This window comes from Pteronotus mesoamericanus, unplaced genomic scaffold (assembly GCF_021234165.1).
Source record: "Pteronotus mesoamericanus isolate MK-2021 breed Mesoamerican mustached bat unplaced genomic scaffold, CSHL_Meso_final contig_25, whole genome shotgun sequence".
Classification (NCBI taxonomy): domain Eukaryota; kingdom Metazoa; phylum Chordata; class Mammalia; order Chiroptera; family Mormoopidae; genus Pteronotus; species Pteronotus mesoamericanus.
In genome coordinates, this window is record NW_026555105.1 from 21,878,753 (window position 1) to 21,898,738 (window position 19,986).

At 40.3% G+C, this 19,986-nt stretch overlaps 1 protein-coding gene across 1 annotated transcript in view; it reads right to left on the reverse strand.

Moving 5' to 3' along the window:
* Nucleotides 1-9,733: 9,733 nt before the first annotated feature.
* The window catches only part of LOC129070947 (signal-regulatory protein beta-1-like), a 69,154-nt gene continuing 58,901 nt past the window's right edge, over nucleotides 9,734-19,986 (reverse strand). The window contains 3 exon segments of the mRNA XM_054574167.1: nucleotides 9,734-9,802; nucleotides 11,690-11,937; nucleotides 11,940-12,166. Of these exon segments, the coding sequence (XP_054430142.1) occupies nucleotides 9,734-9,802; nucleotides 11,690-11,937; nucleotides 11,940-12,166 (544 nt within the window).

The window sequence follows — 19,986 nt, forward strand, 5'->3', positions numbered from 1 at the left end:
TACAACTTACAAAAATCTAAGTTGCTTAAAACAGTTGTAAAGGAAGTAATAAAATTCTGTTTGCACATGTCGTGATTTTATATGTAGCAACTATGAAGACTCCCTGCACATGAAAACTCTAGTAGGGTTAATACATGATTTCAGCAAATTTGTGGTTTGCAAAATTAACACTCAAAACTCAGTTGCCATTCTATACACTAGTGATGAACAATCCAAAAAGGAAATTAAGCAAGCAATTCTATTTTCAGTAGCAACAAAAAGTATAATATATGTAGGATTAAGTTTAACTATTGAGGCAAAAGTCTTGACGTTGAAAAGTACTAAACATTGTTGGAAGAAATTAAAAACAAAAGTAAATGGAAAAACACCCCTCACTGATGGATTGAAAGACAATATTGTTAAGCTGTTGATACTACCTAAAGCACTCTACAGATTCAATACAGCTCTTATCAAAATTCCAAGGGCAGTTTTTTGTAGAAATGGAAAAACTTATTTTAAAATTCATGTCAAAACCCAAGGGACCCCAGATACCAAAACAATCTTGAAATTGAAGGACATAGTTTATATCAGGAAGCACTCTTCCTGATATAAAAACTTCCTACAAAGCCTCAGTAATCAAAGTAGTGTGGTACTGGCTTTGGAACAGATATATAGACCAATGAAATAGAATAGAGAGGCTAGAAATAAACCATCACACGTATGGTCAAATAGTTCTCAACCATGATGCCAAAGCCATTTAGTGGGGAAAAGACAGGGTTTCAATACATGGTGCTGGGAAACTGGATATCCACATGCAAAAGAATGAAATTGAACCCTAAACTTACACCATATGCAAAAATGAATTCAATGTGAATCAGAGACCTAAATGTAAGAGCAAAACTATAAAATTCTTAGAAAAAAACCATCAGCTAAACTCCTCATGATTTTGAATTTGGCAATGATTCTTTGAATATGGTGCCAAAAGCACAGGCAACAAAATAAAATATATATAAATTGGACTTCATCAAAATTAAAAACTTTTGCGCATCAGAAGATGCTATCAAGAAATTGAGAAGACAAGTCAAAGAATGGGAGAAAATGTTTACAAAGCATATGTCTCATAAGGATGAATATCTACAACACATAAAGGACTCCTACAACTCAACAACAAAACAGCAAACAAACCAATTAAAAAATGGACAAAGAACTTGAGTAGACATTTTCCAGAGAATATATAGGATTGGTCAGTAATCATATTAAAAGATGCTCAACATCACTACTAATTAGAACAATGCAAATCAAAAGCACAATGAAATATCCTGTCATATCCCCTAGGATTACTATTATAAAAAATATAAAAATAGAAAGTAAATGTTAGCACAGATGTGAAAAAATTGAAACCCCTGTGTATTGCTGGTAGGAATATGAAATTGTGCAGACACTGTGAAAACAGAGGTTGTTTCTTAGAAAGTTAAGCAAAAAGTTTACTATATGATCCATTAATTTGACTCTTAGGTATATAGCCCCAAAAATTAAAAGCAAGGACTCAAATAGATGCTTGTACATCAATGTTCATAGCAGCATTATTCACAATAGCCAGTGTAGTATCAACCCAAATATTCACCAACAGATAAATGGATAAAAATATGTGGAGTATATATGCAATAAAATATTCATCCCTAACAAGCAACAGAATTTTGATACATCCTATAACATGGGTGAGGCTTGAAAATATTATGCTTAGTGGTTATACCAGATAAAAATTGACAAACACATGATTACACTTGTATGAAGTATCTAGAATAGGCACATTCTTAACAAAAAAGAGAATCGAGAGTACCAGGTATAGGGGAGAAAAGGAAAAGTGTGGGGTTATTTTTTAATGGGTAAAGGGTTTTTGCTTAAGACATTGAAACAGTTCTGGAAATGTGTAGTGCTGACGGTTTCATGGCTTTGTGAGTACTTAGTTTCACTGAACTGTATTCTGAAAAATGGCTAAAATGGTAAATCGTATGTTATGTATACTTTACAAGAATAGAAAATATGTACCACATCTAGGTAATTGCCCCATAGAGAGCCTTTGAATTGGACTAAATGACTCAAGGAAAATGGCAAAACATGTGGTTTCTCAGGCTCGGAGAATTGAAGACCTGCCCTCGAAGGGGGACATAGAGCCGTGAGAACAAGGAAACAACAGCTTTCACACCTGTGTTTTGAAAAGATTTGTGGGTGATTCACTGTGTTTGGACGATGACTTGTGAGTTGAATGGACATGAGTCTCTTTGGGGCCAATCATTTAACTGCAGGTGAAAACCTTTTCAATTCAATTTCACTGCCTCTGTGCCTAACCAGTTTCTGGACACAGAGAAGTACAAAAAATTCTCGTTTTATTTGAAATATTTTAAAAAGTAGCTGTGGGTTTGTTTTTTTTTTAAATTAATTTATTTACTTTTTAAATACATTTGTCTCTGCCTTCCCCCCCCCCCTCTTTCCCTTGCCCCCTCCCACCTTCCCTCCCTCAGCTCTTCCCCTTTGGTTTTGTCCATGAGTCCTTGCTATATGTTCCTTGACTTTCCCCTTCCCTTCCCTTTCCCCCAAAAAGTAGCTGTGGGTTCTGGTGGCAGAAATATGTTGTAATTCAGAGAAGGAGGCAGCTGTGGCGCCACAGAGAAATCCTGTGCTCTTTTCTGTTTCTTGGCGTCTCCTCAGGGAGAAAATCTGTGGGTCACGTTTGCAGAGTGTGAGCTGGTGAGACCCCCCTTACTTAGCACTGTTTGTAACCACACAGGCTCCAAGGCGGCCATGTGCTGTCGCAGGGCAGGTCTTTGGTACCAAGGTCATTGACGGTTTGGATTTTTATATCAGGAGAAGAAAATTGGGGGCGGGGAACCTAACTGCCGGGACAAAAATGTGAAGTAGGAATAAATCTTGGAGGGAGAAGGAAAAGGAATAGAGAAGGGAAAAGAGGAATCAGAATCGAGACGAGCAGGGAATGGCAAAAACTCTGCCGTCTGTGCACCCGTAACTCTCAAATTTACATCCTTGACCACTGCCTTTCACCTGAACTCTGGACTTGTATGTCCGTCTGTCTACTCAACATGTATCTTGGATGATAACAAACATCTCACAGTTAACATGTCCAAACTGAACTCCCGAATCTCCCCCACAGCTCTCAGAATCTCACCTGAGGGGCCTTTATTCCTCCAGATGCTCGGGTCCCAAACCCTTGCAAGCCTTTCTCTCCCACTGTATATCCTACGCACCGGACACCCTGCCTGCCCTCCTTTGGCATCCACCGCAAACCTGATCTTAATCCTCTATCCCCACTAGCTACGTCCTGTCCCGGTGCAAGACACTTCTTGTTTGTACGAATGCAATGACCTCTTAAGTGCTCTAGTGGATTCTCTCTATGTCCTTTTGTAGTCTCTTCTCAACCAAACGCTAGAATAATTTGAAATTCATGTCAGACCATGTCCCTTCTTTCTTCAAAACCTTACAATGGCAAACATGTCACTCATAGCAATAGCCCAAGTCTTTGAACACAGCAGGAAGCTTCTAGTCTCAGGGCCCTTGCGCATGCTGTTTCCTACCAGGGGGGCCTGTAAGATAACCGCATGGCTCACTCCCAACCTTCTTTTAATCTTTGCTCAAATGTTCCCTTCTCAGTAATGCCCACCTAGAGTATACCCTGTTTAAAATACATCCCAGCTTACAGATTCCCCCAGTTCTCCTATCCAGCAATAGTTTGATTTTTCCCTTAAGACATCACTTCCCAATAGTCTATATTACTTTCTTACTTATTATGTCTCTTTACTGTCATTTCCCAACTAGGATCTAAGCTGCAGGGAGGCAGCTACTTTGTCTCTTTTGTACAGCAATGCACCCACGTTCCTATAACAATTCTGTCAAGTTGTAGGTGTCCAATAAAAGTTTATATGTGTAAACTGCCTAGTGTGACACCTCCCAGGACCCTGAAGCCTATTTTAAGTGGGTAATTCTGTGGAAAGCATGTTAGAAACTGAGGTTCCCTTGTAGATGGCTTTGGTGGGGGGAGTAAATTGAGCATAGGCAGGAAGCAGAAGAGCCCCAAAGAAGGAAACAGCAAAACCTTCTCTCCACACCCGCCCTTCTCCACACCCGTTGACAGAAGCAGCAGAAATCTCATGGGATGGACGTGGGGCCACAGGCTTTTGAGAGGAGTCACAGTTAAATCCTTGAGCTCTAGGGTCCGATGCCTGAGTTCAAATCACACAGCTCTACCATTCAGTAACCTCGAACCTCTCTGCTTCTGATAGAAGGGGTAGAATTGAGAATACATTTTTTTCTTCCTCCTCCATCACGGCCTTAGATGATTACTAGTAGCACGTGTAACCAATGAATCAAATGCGTGTGTTTAATCTTATGTTCTGGCTGAAATATTTTTGCAGTTAACAGTTGACCAGGAAAGAACAAAAGGGACTTTCAACCCAGCCCTGATCCTACATGGCCAGTCACCAAGAATGTGGAGACTCTTTGGTCGTGTCCCAGAAACACCCGGATGACGCACACGAGGTCACTGCTTGACCGGCGTTGAGATCCGTATCAGAATGCTGCCCATCCGGTTCCAGGAACCAGGAATGAGGTCATTCGTCAAGACCAAACCCCCGCAAGGCCTCAAACGCAAGACTGCACATCATCCCCAGGACTCCCTCTGTGTTCCTTTCCATATTCTCTTCCCAATCCTTGCTTAGTTATACTTGCTCCTGACAAGCTTAAAAGAAGGTGGATGTTAGGATTTTTACCTACCACCTTCTCAGGTTTCCAGCATCTGACAGTATCAAATGTGCACTTAGAATCCAGTCCCTGTCTCTGCTTTTTGGCTGGGTGGTGACAGGCAGCATGAGCCCCAGACTCAGTTGACCTCTGGTTTTACTTCCATTTTCTTAACTGTAGGGTAAAGATGACAACAGGTTCTGCCTTGGATGTAATCATCATGTGATAAAATAGCCACAGGTATTTGCACGGTGTCTGCACATGGTGAATGTTCCAAAAATTAAGAAGTTATTATTCATTAAATTTCCTGAGGCCTTGAGGTGTCCACTGATATTAAGATAAAGATATAGATATGGATATAGATATAATTATAGATATAGAGCTTATAGCAGCAGCCTCTGTGTCTCTCATCTGGGTTTTTCCTACCTGTTCTTACCCAGCATGGAAGAGAGGCTTCAAGGAAACAATGCATAAAATCCTACTTACTTTTCCCATCGCCCCACACCTTTCCTTTGACAAGGTTTTCTCTAGAAATATGTGTCTGCTTCTCTTTTGTGTTGTATATTCATTTGTGTTCTTTCTTGAGGTTCCACAAAAAAGTGCCAATTATATGATATTGTCTTTCTCTTTCTGACCCATTTCACTCAGGATAATAGTCTCTAGATCCAGCTATGTTGTCACAACTTTTAAGATTTTATTCTTTTTTATTGCTATTATTCCACTGTACATTTGTAGCACACCTTCTTTTATCCATTCATTAACTGATGGAAAGACTTACTCATTTTACCAAGAGAGAAGCTTGCTTGTTTTGAGCTCGAGGAGGGTAAGGGGTAAGTGTAGAGCAGCAGAAAAGGGGAAGGGTGTCTGAGACAGAATTAAAGATTTGTTCATGGGCATTTCACGTGCAATGAAAATAATTTGATGACAACTGAAAAAAAGGGCTTTTCTAAAATTTCATGTGTGTATGTGTGTTTGTGAACTTTCTCATACCAACTCATAGACATACACAACTCTCTCCCACACATAGAGAATGCATCACAAATATATATAGAAGTGTGGCCTAGCCTGTTACCACACAGGCTGTTTTGAGGGTTAATGAATTGCAATACATATTAAAAGCTTAGTAAAATATTTAGCGCACTGAAACCATGAAACATGTAATTAACAAAAGTTTGCAAGGACAGACAATGGAATTTGCACTCTGGTGTCTCTGAGTGACTTGATGGGAGATAACTATTCTTTGCTTCACTTCTCTGGGTTTTCTGATTTTTTTGCAATCAATCTTTACTGAGAAGCCATGTAACATGGTTAAAAGAATGAGTTCTTAGAAGCTGGTAGCCCAGACTTGAATCCTGGCTGCTCTGTAAAATTAGTTAATAATTATAGGGCAACTTACTCTCTCTGTCTCAGTTTCCCCATTTGTAAATCCAGGATAATAGCTATAGCTCTCAAAAAAGAATGTTGTGATGGTTATACACGTTTAATACGCACAAAGCTGTCACTGTTGCAACTTGAAGCATCATCTGTTTTGTCACCTCTGGTAACCGAGTGCAGGTGATGGACCCACAAAAGAAGTCCAGTGGCAGGAAGAGAAGATACTGCCCCAACATGTGCTCACCTGCACAGACAGATGTTGCTGACAGGCCCAGCAGCAGAGTCAGCAGCAGGCAAGGCTGAGGGAGGGGCCAGGAGGCAGGGACAGGCATCCTGGAGGCCTGAGGAGCCTGCTGTATCCTCCTGTGCGCTGGGAGAACCTGGCCTCTGCTCTGTGGGAGGAGAGAGGCCCCGACTCCTGTGATATAAGGGGAAGTGCCCAGAATGTGGTACAATGGCTGTGAGACAGTAGCTTGCTTCTAGATTTGAGATAGTTTCTGCTTTTAGGTTGTGAAATAGAATCAGGCAGAGAAGGCAAATACTAGGTGAGGAGTTACTTATCTTCATTCTCAGAGAGCCTTGGGCAGGCCTACAGGGAATAGTGCTGCCTCTGCCTGGGGCCTCTGCTCTCCACCGGGCCCTCATCCCATCTGAGATCTTCTCGGTGATGCCCCACTTGGAGCTCAGGACAAGAAGGGCTGCAGTTGTGGGTTGTGTCCCAAATTCAAAGTCCAGGACCCTAGGAGTAGCTGGCCAAGAGCTGCTCAGATGGTAGAAGGAAGAAGTTTCACCAGAACCTGGTCAATGTTGGGACAGAACCTGATCTTCTCCTAAGTGAGTCCATATTCTACCTTTTATTGCTGAAACTGGTAAAACTTAACCCAAATGCACAGTGTGGTGCAGACCTCCCAAAGTATGTGCTTCCATACAACAATACGAATAATTTCCTTACACAGTTCAGGACAGGATGTGTAATATATTTATACTCCCAGGCATTTATCTTAGAGAAGTGTGACTAATGTCCACACAAAAACCTGTGAGCTAAATGAATCCTAAAGTCAGAAATCAAGAAGTGCATAGAAGTATGAAGTATGAGGTATGGGAGGAAAATCTAAAATAATCAGGTAACAGAGTTGGAAATGGTTGCCTCTTGGAGGTAGAAATGGTAGAAAGTGAAAAAGATACCAGCTTTCACATGTAGAACTTGTAAAGCTATTTCACACTTAAAACACATGTATACGTAACCCTGAAAAAGAAAGAAACTAATTCTAGGTAATTAGTGTTGTAAGTGTGCAAATAAAAAGAAAGTCCATACTGTTAGTGGTAGTGAGTGTTTATAAGCTTGGTGGATGAATAGTGATCAAAATCAATTACCACACTAAACAGCAGTCAAAAACCATTGAAAAAAGTAGTTATAATTTTAAAGATTTCACAGACTAGGAAGTTTTAAAGTTAGTTCTAATTAGAGATGCCTAAGAACATTATGGGAAATGACATGTGAAATTGTAAACTAAAGTCCTAAAAGAAAACCTAAAAACTGGTATACTATGTCCATGAACAAGAAAACTCAATATTGGAAAGATATCAATTTGTGTAAGTTAATATAAAAACTCAATGAAGTAAGATAATAATTCTAATGTTTTATCATGAACCATGACAGAGTCACTATAAAATGCATTTGGGCCAAGAATAGCACACCATTTTGAACAACAAGAAAAGGTGGAAAGAAAGATTTGTTGAAAAGAGTTATGAAAACTAATTATAAAGCTAGTTTAATTAAGACAGAGTAGTTCTGACAAGAGAGAAGTAGCTCAATGGAGCAGAGAGCTCATACAAAGAACCACATTTTGATGGAAAGTTGATATACAGCAAAGGTGGCAGTGTGGATCAGTGAATGCTGGGTAATTTATCCTTGTGAAAGAAATAATGATCCATACCACCTATAACACAGACATGCACATATGCACGCATATACACTAGTAAAATATATGTAAATCAAAGGCATAGATATGATCTGAAAGGCATAAATAGAAAGCGTAAAACTTAATGAAAAAATGAAAACAGTTTCTGGTAAAACAAAAGCTCCCAGATGACATCAACCCTGCTTCTTTGTGGCTCGCACTAGAGGAACAGGAAGGACTCTACTGTATGTATTATGGAAAAAAAATCGGAATGTCTGTTGCAAAACATTAGATAAAGCTTTAATACAATACAAATTGTAGCATATCTTAAAACAGAAAACTATAAAGCATGGAAAACTAAGAAAATGGAGCTATATATATCAACATTGTTAGAACACACAAAACAGTGTTAAGCATAAAAAAAGTTCCAGAATGTTGTATACAGTTTAAGAGCATTTAAACAAAAGTTAATACATGCAAAGCAGTATTAATTGTTGCTTAAGGATTTACACATATGTTGTAAAAGTATAAAATCATGCTGGAGAACTATAACACCAAATTTCCAACAGTTTTCTTCAAAAGGAACAGAGAATATTGGCAAAATGTTCCTTTTTTTGGAAAGATAGAATAGTGAGTCCATGGATAATTTTTTACATTATTCATTACATATTTCAGAACACAGAAATACTTGATTCAACTCAGTGATTTCAAATAGCTAAAATGAAATCATATTTGTAAAAGCTCTGGAAAAAAACAACTCTGCTGTGAACATTAAGGGCTGTTTATGAACAGGGAGGATGAAAACCTGTTCTCCTCACCCGCTTGGTTCCCCTGTGGGTGGAGGCAGGGCCAGCGGGATGCTCAGTGCATCAAGGCCCACATGCTTCTGAGTCCCCACGACTGAAGTCCGCCCTTGTCTCAGCCTTATTATCGGAAGGAAGGAGCGTCAGGAGGCAGTGTGGAGGAGCGTGCTTGTGATGGAGGTGGGTTTGACAGGGCAAAGGGCAGGGGTCTTGGATAATCTGCAGGTTTGTGCAACTTCTTCTCCCCACCCGGGCCCCTTGGACAGCACAGGAGACAATGTATTACAGGGGCGGAGAAGAACTGTAGGGAAACCATTCATTCATTCATGGAAGAAAAAAAGACCCGTCATTCATTCCTGTATTAATTCCACAAATATTTATTGAGCATATGCTAAGTGACAGGCACTCTTTTTGGCCTGGGTTGGCGGCACAGATCAGAAAGGAAGCCTCGACTCACCACACCCCAACACCTCTCTCTGAGTTCTGAACCCTTTTCCACATCCACATTCATCTTTGCCACTATCCAGCACCTCCAAGTCTCTCGGGTCTGTTCTAGTAGTTGGCTTTGGCAATACTTTCTTATTCATTCCAAAGATACATCATATTAACACTGAAATATGACATATAATAGTTTTTGGGGGACTCTTAGCAGTTTGGGTCTTGAAGCTTTGACCTTCACCCCACCTCCATACTTTGGACTATCATCTCTAGGGTTTCAAGTAGTTTATTTTGAAAACCTTCAAACTCTAGGGCATAACACAATGTGTAAGGGTTGGAAGCCTCTGACATTCCAAAGGCACTTAGAAAAAAGAAAAGCATTCGTAGCCTTCTCTTGAGGCTGATTCAGACATGTGATGACCACATGACTATGTGGGTGTACCCGGGACTCCTCTTGCCAGCCCATGAAGTTTACCCTGACCTTCCTCACTGAAGACTAAGGACTTCCTCCAACTCACCTGTTACAGGATCCACCATCTGCAGCTGCAGCAGCACCTTGAAGCCCAGAAGGAAAGCCATAAAAATAATGGCAGATGTCTGTGAACCTAAATATAAATGGGCAGAAGGAAACATCAAATGGAGCTTTGTGAGTTTAAATACCTTTCTCCACTCAGGAGACAGAGGTGACCCAGCTACTTGCTCCCAGGAGTGGAAGTGAGTTTGCATGCACTCCCACTGAGCTTGCATGTGGCTTAGGCTGCTGTCACAGTATGTGGTTGGCTGGACGGGAGGCTGTGTCTCATTCTCATTCTGTATCAAACAGGTGAGCACCTACTCAGACCCCTGCAATGACACATTCACCCACTGCAAGCTTTAGAGGCAGTGGGTTCTACATGGACTTGGGTTGCTCAGCAACCATGAACATATAGCAGTTCTCTAGGCAGATGCATGTACACTCTGTGGGTAGAGTCTCTTTATGTGGCAGGTAATAGCCATCAAGTTTGAGGAAGGTGAAAACTGGCACATTGTCCCTGCAGGGGAACAGACACAGCTCAGAGAAAAGAGACAATCCTGTAGGAAGTCCACTGTGGGAGACAGGGAGCTCTTTGAGGATTAGGTCATCTGCCCAAGGGCTGTCACAGAGGAGGGTGTAGGTATTGGTTACAGATGTATGTGTAAGTAAATGTATGATGAATGAGAGTGTGAATGGGTGAGTGAATACGTGCTTGGATGAATGGATGGATGGACGGATGGACGGATGGATGGATAAATAGGTGATGGATGGACGAATGGATGGACCCAATTCTGAGTGAAATGAAAGCCTTCCTAATCTGTCTTTCCCACAATGGCCATTCTGTCAAATGCCACAACATGAGTGAAACTCGAGGACATTGTGCTAAGTGAAATAAGGTAGACACAAAAGGAAAAAGGCTGTATGGTTCTACTTACAGGATCCAGCAGAGGTAACAGCATTGATTGCGGTTGGTAAGATACATGAATGTCTCGCATGAGACTGATGGCAATTTGAACATTTCTCCTAAAATGTCATATGGTGTGCTTGAGTGTGATATTGTTATGTTGCAGAATTACATGCTTATGGTTCTGTAATATGACTTTTATGTAATAAAAAAAGGAGTGTTGTTTGTGCTGGACCCTGTATATAAGTTGTCAAGAATAGTCTTACTCATGAAGGCAGAAAGCAGAATTGTGGTTACCAACAGGTAAAGGTGGGGGGAAATAACTATAGAGTTTCAGTTTGTAAAACTGAAAAACTTCTGGAGATCTATTTCAAAATAATGTGAATATAATTAACAGTGGTGAAAAAGGTTAAAATAAGAAACAGTAGAATGAAACAGATAAGTTCAACTTCATTGAATTCACAGAACTGGCTCTGTCTTATATCAGTTTGCCCATATTTGTATGTGTGACAAGACTTACGCTGGCTCTCACGAAATACAGGACTGGATAGTAAAGTTGTAGAGGGAAAAATCTAGTCTTTTCTATCTGAGCTATTGAAGGCTATCAATATTTATCTTAAGCAACTGAATTTGCATGGTAAGATTGGCCTAGGTCAGTTTGAAGCAGTAGTGTAGATTCTCTGTTTTTATTTTGGCAACTTAAAATTTTATTAATTACAGGCTAAAAAGAAGCCAACTATTATCAACTTTCACTATCATTTCCTAACAGAATAAGAAGCATTAATACCAAAAACATATAAAGAACAATCCTTTATATAAAAACAATTCAGCTTCTTTTACTCGGTTTTATTGAGATATAATTGATATATAACATTTCACATTAGTTTTAGTGCACAGGATAATGGTGGCTGTTTCAACTGCTGTCTCTGAGCTAAGCCTCTGGGGAACGGCCAGTTAAGAACTGTTCATTTTTGTTTCCTACAATCCTGTGGGATCCACTAACGCAAGTCCCATGGCCACCAACCCAGTCAGTCATCGGGTGCACCCCCTGAGCAGCAGCCACAAGAGTCAAGGCACCAGACGTGCACACAAGGTCAGGGGGACGCCAGTGCAGCAGACGGAGAATGTGCAGATGATCCCCTTCTTCCGCTCTGGTGTCTTGAGGGGGTAGTTGGCGTCTGCCTCGGATGACCTCAGACAGGTTGGCAGTCTGACAGAGAGGAGGGTCCCCCTTCAGGACGATGTGGTCCACCTGGCAGATGACCTGGGGGCAGTCATCCCCCGGGCCAGCCGCACCCTGGCTGTGCTGGAGACGCTGTAGGAAGGGCTGTCTCCCTCTGGGTCCACGGCGGTCCGGGAGGCTGGGAGCTCGTTCCCGTCTTTGAACCTTCTCAGTATGATGTTCTTGGGGGAGAACCCATGGGACTCGCAGGTGAAGCTCACCGTCTGCCCAGGTGCGGCCCTCCCCGTGGGGGCTGATACCACGGGGGGCGAGTGTTGGCTGTAAAAGGAGCATATTGAACAGTGAAAATGATTGTGATTATCAACCCTAGTGATAAGCATGTGACACTGTTAACTTCTAATATAGAAATTGCTTTTTATGCTTCTAATAATGTTGGGGGTGGTGTCATCATCTTTAACTTACATATGAGAACACTCAGGTCCCCAGAAGTGAATGCTGCGTGAGGGGCAGGGCTGGCAGGAATTCCAGGCCCGAACTCACAGTCCGTCTCCTTTCCTCCCCAGGCAATTTCTCACTGGTTGGGGCTCAGGAATAGAATCGCTGAGTGATGTTACTCTTTCTATTAACTGTTCCTAGCTGGCCATTTCTGAAAACCTTCCAAACCTCAGAGAAAACATCACAGAAGTACATGCAGGAGAAGCAGTGGGGTGAGGGACCCCCATGACAGCTGGAACCAGGCTGGCAGCCGAGGAGAGGGGTGGCCGGGCACATCTTGTTCCCCACCTGTGAAAGGGGATGGCACGCATTTCTTGTTCTGGGGCTGCAGATGAGGGTTAAATCAGGCAATGGAAGTTTTTTTTTTTTTTTCCTTTGAGTAAAATGGAAGAGGCTTCACAAAAATAAAGAAACACAGATCCATCTTGAACCCAGACTTAATTCACATCCAGAGCTCTCCCTTCAGGTATTTTTGAATTTACTAGATAGTTTTCATCCATACTACACGCATTGTGGCAGGGTCTATCTAATCTGTGCCAATCCTGATTTTGAAAGAAAGGGCAGAGATGGGATGTTTTTCTAAATCTGTGTTCTTCCCGTGGGTGAGTTTTGGCTTGAACACAAAGACCATGTAGGGCTGAGAATGCCAAAGGTTGTTAATTTTTTAATGGTTATTAAACGAGAAGAGACCCAGACACAGGCCGATGAGACAGGCAGGGCTCCTTCTGTGTCCTGAAAGCACCCACACACCAGCAAATCAACAGTGAGTGAATCTCTTTGTAGAAAGATTCTGCAGGGTACATCGCAAGTATTAATGGTTACCCAACACCTTCTCTAACAGGGGGCAGAAAGCAAATATTCACAAGTGTGTGCATTTGTAAATCTCTAACTTGCTTCCTAAGACTCGTCAAACATTTTGAGGATACAGGTAGGAGGGCGTCACTTGTATAAATCAAGTTATACAAACCCTAGCAGCCTGGATTTCACTAGGGGGATGAGAGGCTGTGATCAGTTACCGTGGGTTGAGAGTCTCTTGGCGTCCTGATATTCGGCTGATGCCTCTGTGCCCTCAGCTGCTCGTCCTCCCACCAGGCTGCAGGCAGGCCCCGTGTGGGCTCACTTATGGGATGAGGCTGAGAGGGGAACCCGGCTGGCCAAGGGCGCCCAGGGAGCACCGGGCAGGGCTCATCTCACTGTACCCAGGGTTAATTTTAGCATTTCTGTTCTTTATCCTTGAGCCTCAGGTCTGTTTCTGTACAAAGTGGATCAAAACATCACCCTGGTAAGAGGAGTGAAGGATGTATGTAAAGTACAGAGTCTGGCATATTGAAGGCACTTAATAAATAACATCTATGACTACTGTTATAACATCTGGTGTTTACTAGTTCTGAAACTACATATTTATTCTTTAGTCTGTTAGAAGGCAAAACAACAGTATAGCTTAAGCAAACCAAGAAAAATCTCAAATCCTGCTTTCTGCAGCTGCTGTGCAAAGACCCAGATGAACAGAGCTGTAGATGACAAGGGTCCAAGAATGTACTGGGGAAAGGACAGTCACTTCACTAAAAATATTCATGAAATAATGGCACATACAAAGTAGATACTCTATGAATATAAAGAAAAAGATTCCTTTATGTCTTTGGTTTAAGAAAAGAACTGGACATTTTCTTTTTATTTATATGTAATTACATGCCATGAAACTGAGCCCTTTATGATGTGTAGTTTAGTGGGTATTTGTATATTCACAATTTTGTAACATCGTCACCACTAACTCCAGAACATTTTCTTTTTTTGAAAAAATATTTTATTTATTTATTTTTAGAGAGAGGGAAAGGAAGGGAGAGAGAGGGAGAGAAACCTTAGTGTGTGGTTGCTTCTCATACACCCTTTACTGGGCACCTGGCCTACAACCCAAGCATGTGCCCTGACTGGGTATCCAACTGGCAACCCTTTGGTTCACAGGCTGGCGCTCTATCCACTGAGCCACATCAGCCAGGGCTCTAGAACATTTTCACCACCTTTGAATACAATCTCATAAATTCTAGCACATCCCACTTCCACCCCATGAAAATTACTAATTTAATTTCTGTCTCTATGTATGTCCCTGTTCTGGACATTTCATATAAACGTAAAATGACATCTCATGGTTTTGGTCTGCATTCTCGAATGACAAATGACTGTTAAGTGTTTTTTTTTTTTTTTTTGTCCATCGTTATATCTTGTTTTGAGAAATATCTCTTCATTTGCTATATGTGTATTTAAATTAGGTTATTTGTCTTTTTTGGCTGTTTTAAGTATTCTTTTTTAGGATAAATATTCTATTATCAAGTATGTCATTTGCAAAAACTTCCCCCTATGTTGTGGATTATCTTTCCACTTTCTTGATAGTGTCTTTCAATACACAAGTTTTAAATTTTAGTAAAACTTTACTTTGAGAGAGGTTCATTGAGCTTTCTATGTGATATCTAAGAATGCATTGTCCAACCCAATATCTGGATGATTTTTGAGGTCTGTCCAGAAACTATCCAACCATGCAATATGAAAAATAGAGACATTAACTGAAGAAGATACAAGATACAAGAAACATGGTATATAGGACAATGATACCTCAGTCCCCTTCAAAGTAGGCACCTTGGGACCTGACACAGTTCTCCCAATTGCCATCAGCTGCCCTGTCATATTCTCCTTAATTTCACTGATGGTCTGAAATCTCTTTTCTTTCAAAGATGATTTCAGTTTTTGGAAAAAGCCAGAAGTTGCAGGACACCAAATCTGGGCTGCAGGGGGACTGAACCACCTGAATGACTTGCTGTTTCTCCAAGAACCTCTGCATGAGATGTGATGCATGAGTTGGCGCGTTGTTGATGAAGCTGCCAATCACCAGTTGCCCATAGCCGTGGCCTTCAGAATCATCAAAGTAGTTTCCATGGAGGGATGTTCAAGCTTAACACAAAATTTGATGCAGATTCATTGTTCTACTTGCTCAGTCATTTTGAATGCAACAGCCGCACAGCACTCATGCTCACTCAAGGGCGTCTACTGCCCCCACTGACTAGTACAATGAACACACGTGTACATTCCAGTCCACTCTCCTTGGCTGCCAGGTTACACTGATGTCATGCAAACCATTATCATTATAGTAACAATAGTTGGACTTTTTCTGGACAGACCTCATATACCTATGTTTTCTTCTAAATATTGGGTTGGCCAAACGTCCATTTGTTTTTTCTGTAAGGTGGCTCCAGTAGTGCTTAGTTGTCTTTAATATTGTTTGAAACAAATTTGTTAGATTGTACTGTGACACCTGTCATCATATTTTTAAAAACTCATCAAAATTGATGAATTTTTGTATAGCGATGTAAATACTGAAGATGGAAGAAAATGTGTAACATTTTGGTACTTTATGCTTTATTATTTCAAGAAACGTAAAAATACAACTGAAACACACACAAAAAGATTTGTGCAGTGTATGGAGAAGGTACCATGACTATGACTGATTAAATGTGTCAAAAGTGGTTTGAGAATTTTCCTGCTGGAGATTTCTTACTGGATGATGCTCCATGGTCAGGTAGACCAGTTGAAGTTGATAGTGATCAAATCAAGACATTAATTGAGAACAATCAACGTTATACCACATGGGAGGTAGCTGGCATACTCAATATATTCAAAACAATAAAGTTATTGGTGAAAATGAAAAGTATCTCTTATTTTACAAAAATAACCTTGGACTTTCTGACCAACCCAATATTTTATAGGTATGGTTCTTGCATTAAGTTCTCTAATCTGTTTTGAATTAACTTTTATATATGGTGTCAAGTAGGAGGTCCAAATTCATTCTTTCCATGTAGATATTCATCTGTGTCATCTATTCAGTATTTTTAAGCATCAGATTTTAAAATATAATCAAAATCATACGTAGGTGAGAAATTAGAGAACCTATGGACCATGGAACCAATACAGACAGGCTAATTAATTAATTTTAGATTCTGAAAACATAGAAATAGTATTCTGGGAATTGTAACAATCTATTTTGTCAGAAAAACATGCACACAATTATTGGAGAGGTAGAACTTGAGCAGTGAACTAACTGCATGAAAGACTGGGAAACTACATACTAAAGCCAAAGGCTGATGGACGAGCCAAAGATCATGGATATGTCTGAGAAGCTATTGCTTCTGGCTGCCTTGAATGTATTAGAACCAATGGGGAGGTTTGCAAAGTCTTTATCTGGTCATTGGCTTCTCCTGAAAATGACATTTTCTGCTTCACTTTTGTCTTCCAAATTTAATAGAGGTTTTTCTCATTGGCAAATTTCAGTGAAAATCATTCCGAATTTAAAATATTGGCCACAGCAGATGAGGGCAAGGGATAATGGGGTAAGTGATCAAAAGACTGAAAGGGTGGGGAGAGCTGTGGAAAAATCAAAGCAGAGATCAAGGAAAGGAAGGGCTGCCTTTTTGAAAACAGACAAAATCGACAAGCAGTTCACCTGCCCACTATCCTGCCTGCCCTAGAGGGGGAAGCACTTTCCTTCTGGTGCTAATCTCTTAGATGCCAACATTTTTTCTGCATAAAAACTTACTGCACCTTAACTGATAAAAAAAAAAGTTACTTAAATTAATGGTGTGTCCTGCATGCAATGCTCTCTTAGATTTGATGAAATAAGTAAAGTTTGTGCGAAACATTCTGTTTTTTAATGGATAATGGTGGCTGTTAGATTTCTAAGTTAATTCCATTTAAGACTGATATAACAGTTTTATATTTATATGCAATTATTTGTTTATATTCTTAAGATTTGTCTCCTGCAATGGTTATACTTTAGGGTAAAAGTTTAGATGCCATCTTAAAATATATGAGATTGTAAATAGTTTTACCAAACTTTTTAGAAATAAAAATAGAAATTTTTTGAAAACTACTGATGTGTCACAAAAAATTCCAAAAGTTTCTATGACAAGTTGCAGTTTTAAACATAAGCCAAGACTAGAGTGTAGTGAAGCCAGTGAACCAAACCCTGTAATAGAAACTATGAATGAGGAAGAGGAGGGAAGACGCAGTGGAGAGAACTTTCTCTTTGTGGTATCTCCAACAGGATCACCTTTAACATGGAAAATTGTAATGGTGGGAAATTGTAACCCATCCCGCCATTCTTTTGACATTGTTTCTGTAAGTGCTAACTCTGACTAATGTGTAGCTTGTAGATGTACAGCAGGTTTGTATAAGAATCCTAGGAATTAACTTCCAAAGATGCAGACCCCAACCTTCAAGCACCCCAGCTCTGGGAGATTTGCTGACCTTCAACAGTGGAGCCAGAATGATGTGAAGCTGGGATAACGTGAAGCCAGGATAGCTAAACCAGGATGATGCACACTCGACCATCACTTGCCTGATCGGAATGGACTGTGCTAGTCTGCATCCAGAGAACTTTGCAACCCCGTCCCTTAATCTCTGTGTTCTGTTCCCCTCTCCCTCCTTAGAAAAAACCTCTGACTCTACTGAGAGGTGGAGATGGGCTTTTGGCATGAGTCCCCCATTGCTTAGAAGGTCAGCATCTGCAAATAAACCCCTTTCCTTGACATCAGACCTGCCTCTCGAGTACTGGCTTTTGTAGCAGCAGGCAGCCGGACCTGCTTTCAGTTACAAGCTGATAGAAGTTGCCAGGATAAAGTGTTGAATGTTACAAGGGTCTGACATTTCAATTACTTCTTTTATTGTCTAATATGACGATAACAATTCATACACTGTCTGTAGATACATTTCATGAGTCCCAGGAAAATGTTTAAAAAAGGAAAAAAATATGTAACTTCTGGATTGTCCTTGTTCAATGGAACAACAACTAACTTTGGTGATTTAGAGCAACAACTCTCTTGTATGTGACAGGAACAGACACATCAAGCCATGAAAATGTAGGGCCCTTCAATGCTATTGAAAGTCATATAAATGAGAATTCTGGAGCAAGGTTATTATCATCATTAATATTATTAGTATAGGATTTCACTGTTCCTTTATCTGCTAAAATAATACTTATTTATATTTATTTACTTATCCATTTACTTACTCTGCTTGGTGTCCTAATCAGTAGCAACAATATTGAACTTTACCTGAGTCTTCTCATCCTGGAACACAACAACAGTTAAAGAAGTTCCCCCAAGGTTTTGTGTTGCCGGAAACAGAAACACGCTTCCTTCTGTTACTTAGGTAGGACTTGTGGAAAGCCCCCTTGTTTACCTGGGGCAAAGCCAGGCACAAACCCTACACGTTCCTGTTTTTTTTTTTTTTTTTTGTCTTATAATTAGCTGAACTGTTTGTCCCCACAGATCAAGGAAAACCAAATGCTTGTGACATGACTTCATCAAACTTAATCAGTCTTCTCTCCTCCCCATGTCCCTGAACTGTGGCTCATTCTTCATCAGTCTCATTAACGAACAGCCCCTCCTTCTGGACTCGGTGATCTCACGGGAAAGTGATACCTGCCCAATAGTGGGTTAGGCCACCTGCTCACCCACTGCCCCACCCCCTGTCCCTTCTAGCCTTGTTGACCATCTTTATAAAAGTAAAGCCCTTTTTAGTCTGACCCTTGAGACTCTTTTAGGTCCTGTGGTGAAACCATTCTCTCCAGAGACATAATCTTTTGTGTGAAGTTTCTCCTTATGTAAAACCCTTTTTTTTTTTATTTCACAGTGTTAAATATGTGTTCCACATGTGCTTTAAAAATGTAGTCTCTAATTTCGTGATACAGAGTTTAATTCTCCAGGTCAAACCAATTCCTATGTTTTTCAGTTTTTTTGAAGTCTTCTGTAAGTTTGAAGTTTTTAATAACCTAATAATTTGGATCTGTTTTATAATGATATTGTAGGGAGACATGTCAAAAATTAGTTATTGAACAGATATAAATGACCGATGGACATGGACAGCAGGGTGGGGCTTGGCAGTGGGAGCGGGGTGGGCAGCCGGGCAGGGGGAGAGGAATGGGGGTCAACTGGGACAACTGTAACAGAACAATAAAAAGCTAGTTATTGAGGACACACTTGCTTTCTTCTTCCAAATGTGTTTATTTCCCTTGTAAATCTTGTGAGCAACAAAACTCCCCATAAACAAAACAAATTCTTGACTTTTATCTGTAATTGAGTTTTCTCCAACGGTTGTGAGTTTGATGAAAAATTCTCAGCCATGTGCGTGTGAGAACGGGAGTCAGTATTGAAAGCTCTTCCATGGCTCCATGGCTCATTGGTCATATTGTGTAATACAGTACATATACATAATCTACCGCCTAAAGATCCTCAAATCTATTCCCAACATTGTATTTAAAAAAAAATACTCAGGAAACAAATGCATGGAATGGTTTGATAAAAAGATGGGGTTAAGCTTTCAGTTACCTCAGTTTAACTGTAGAGATTAATATTGAGGCTGCATATTATAAATTTAATCAAGTTACGAAATCTATCAAAATGGTTCCTTAGTTTCTCAACTTGAAAGAATCCTTCCTAATATTAAAACCAACATTTGCAATAATTATGGGAAAGTTTTGATCCATTCTTCATTAAAAACCAAATATCACAGTTATACATATTACAGAGAAATTTTACAAATATAATGAGTTTGGAAGGACTTTAGGAAGGATGAATTCACTAAGCATGAGAGATTCC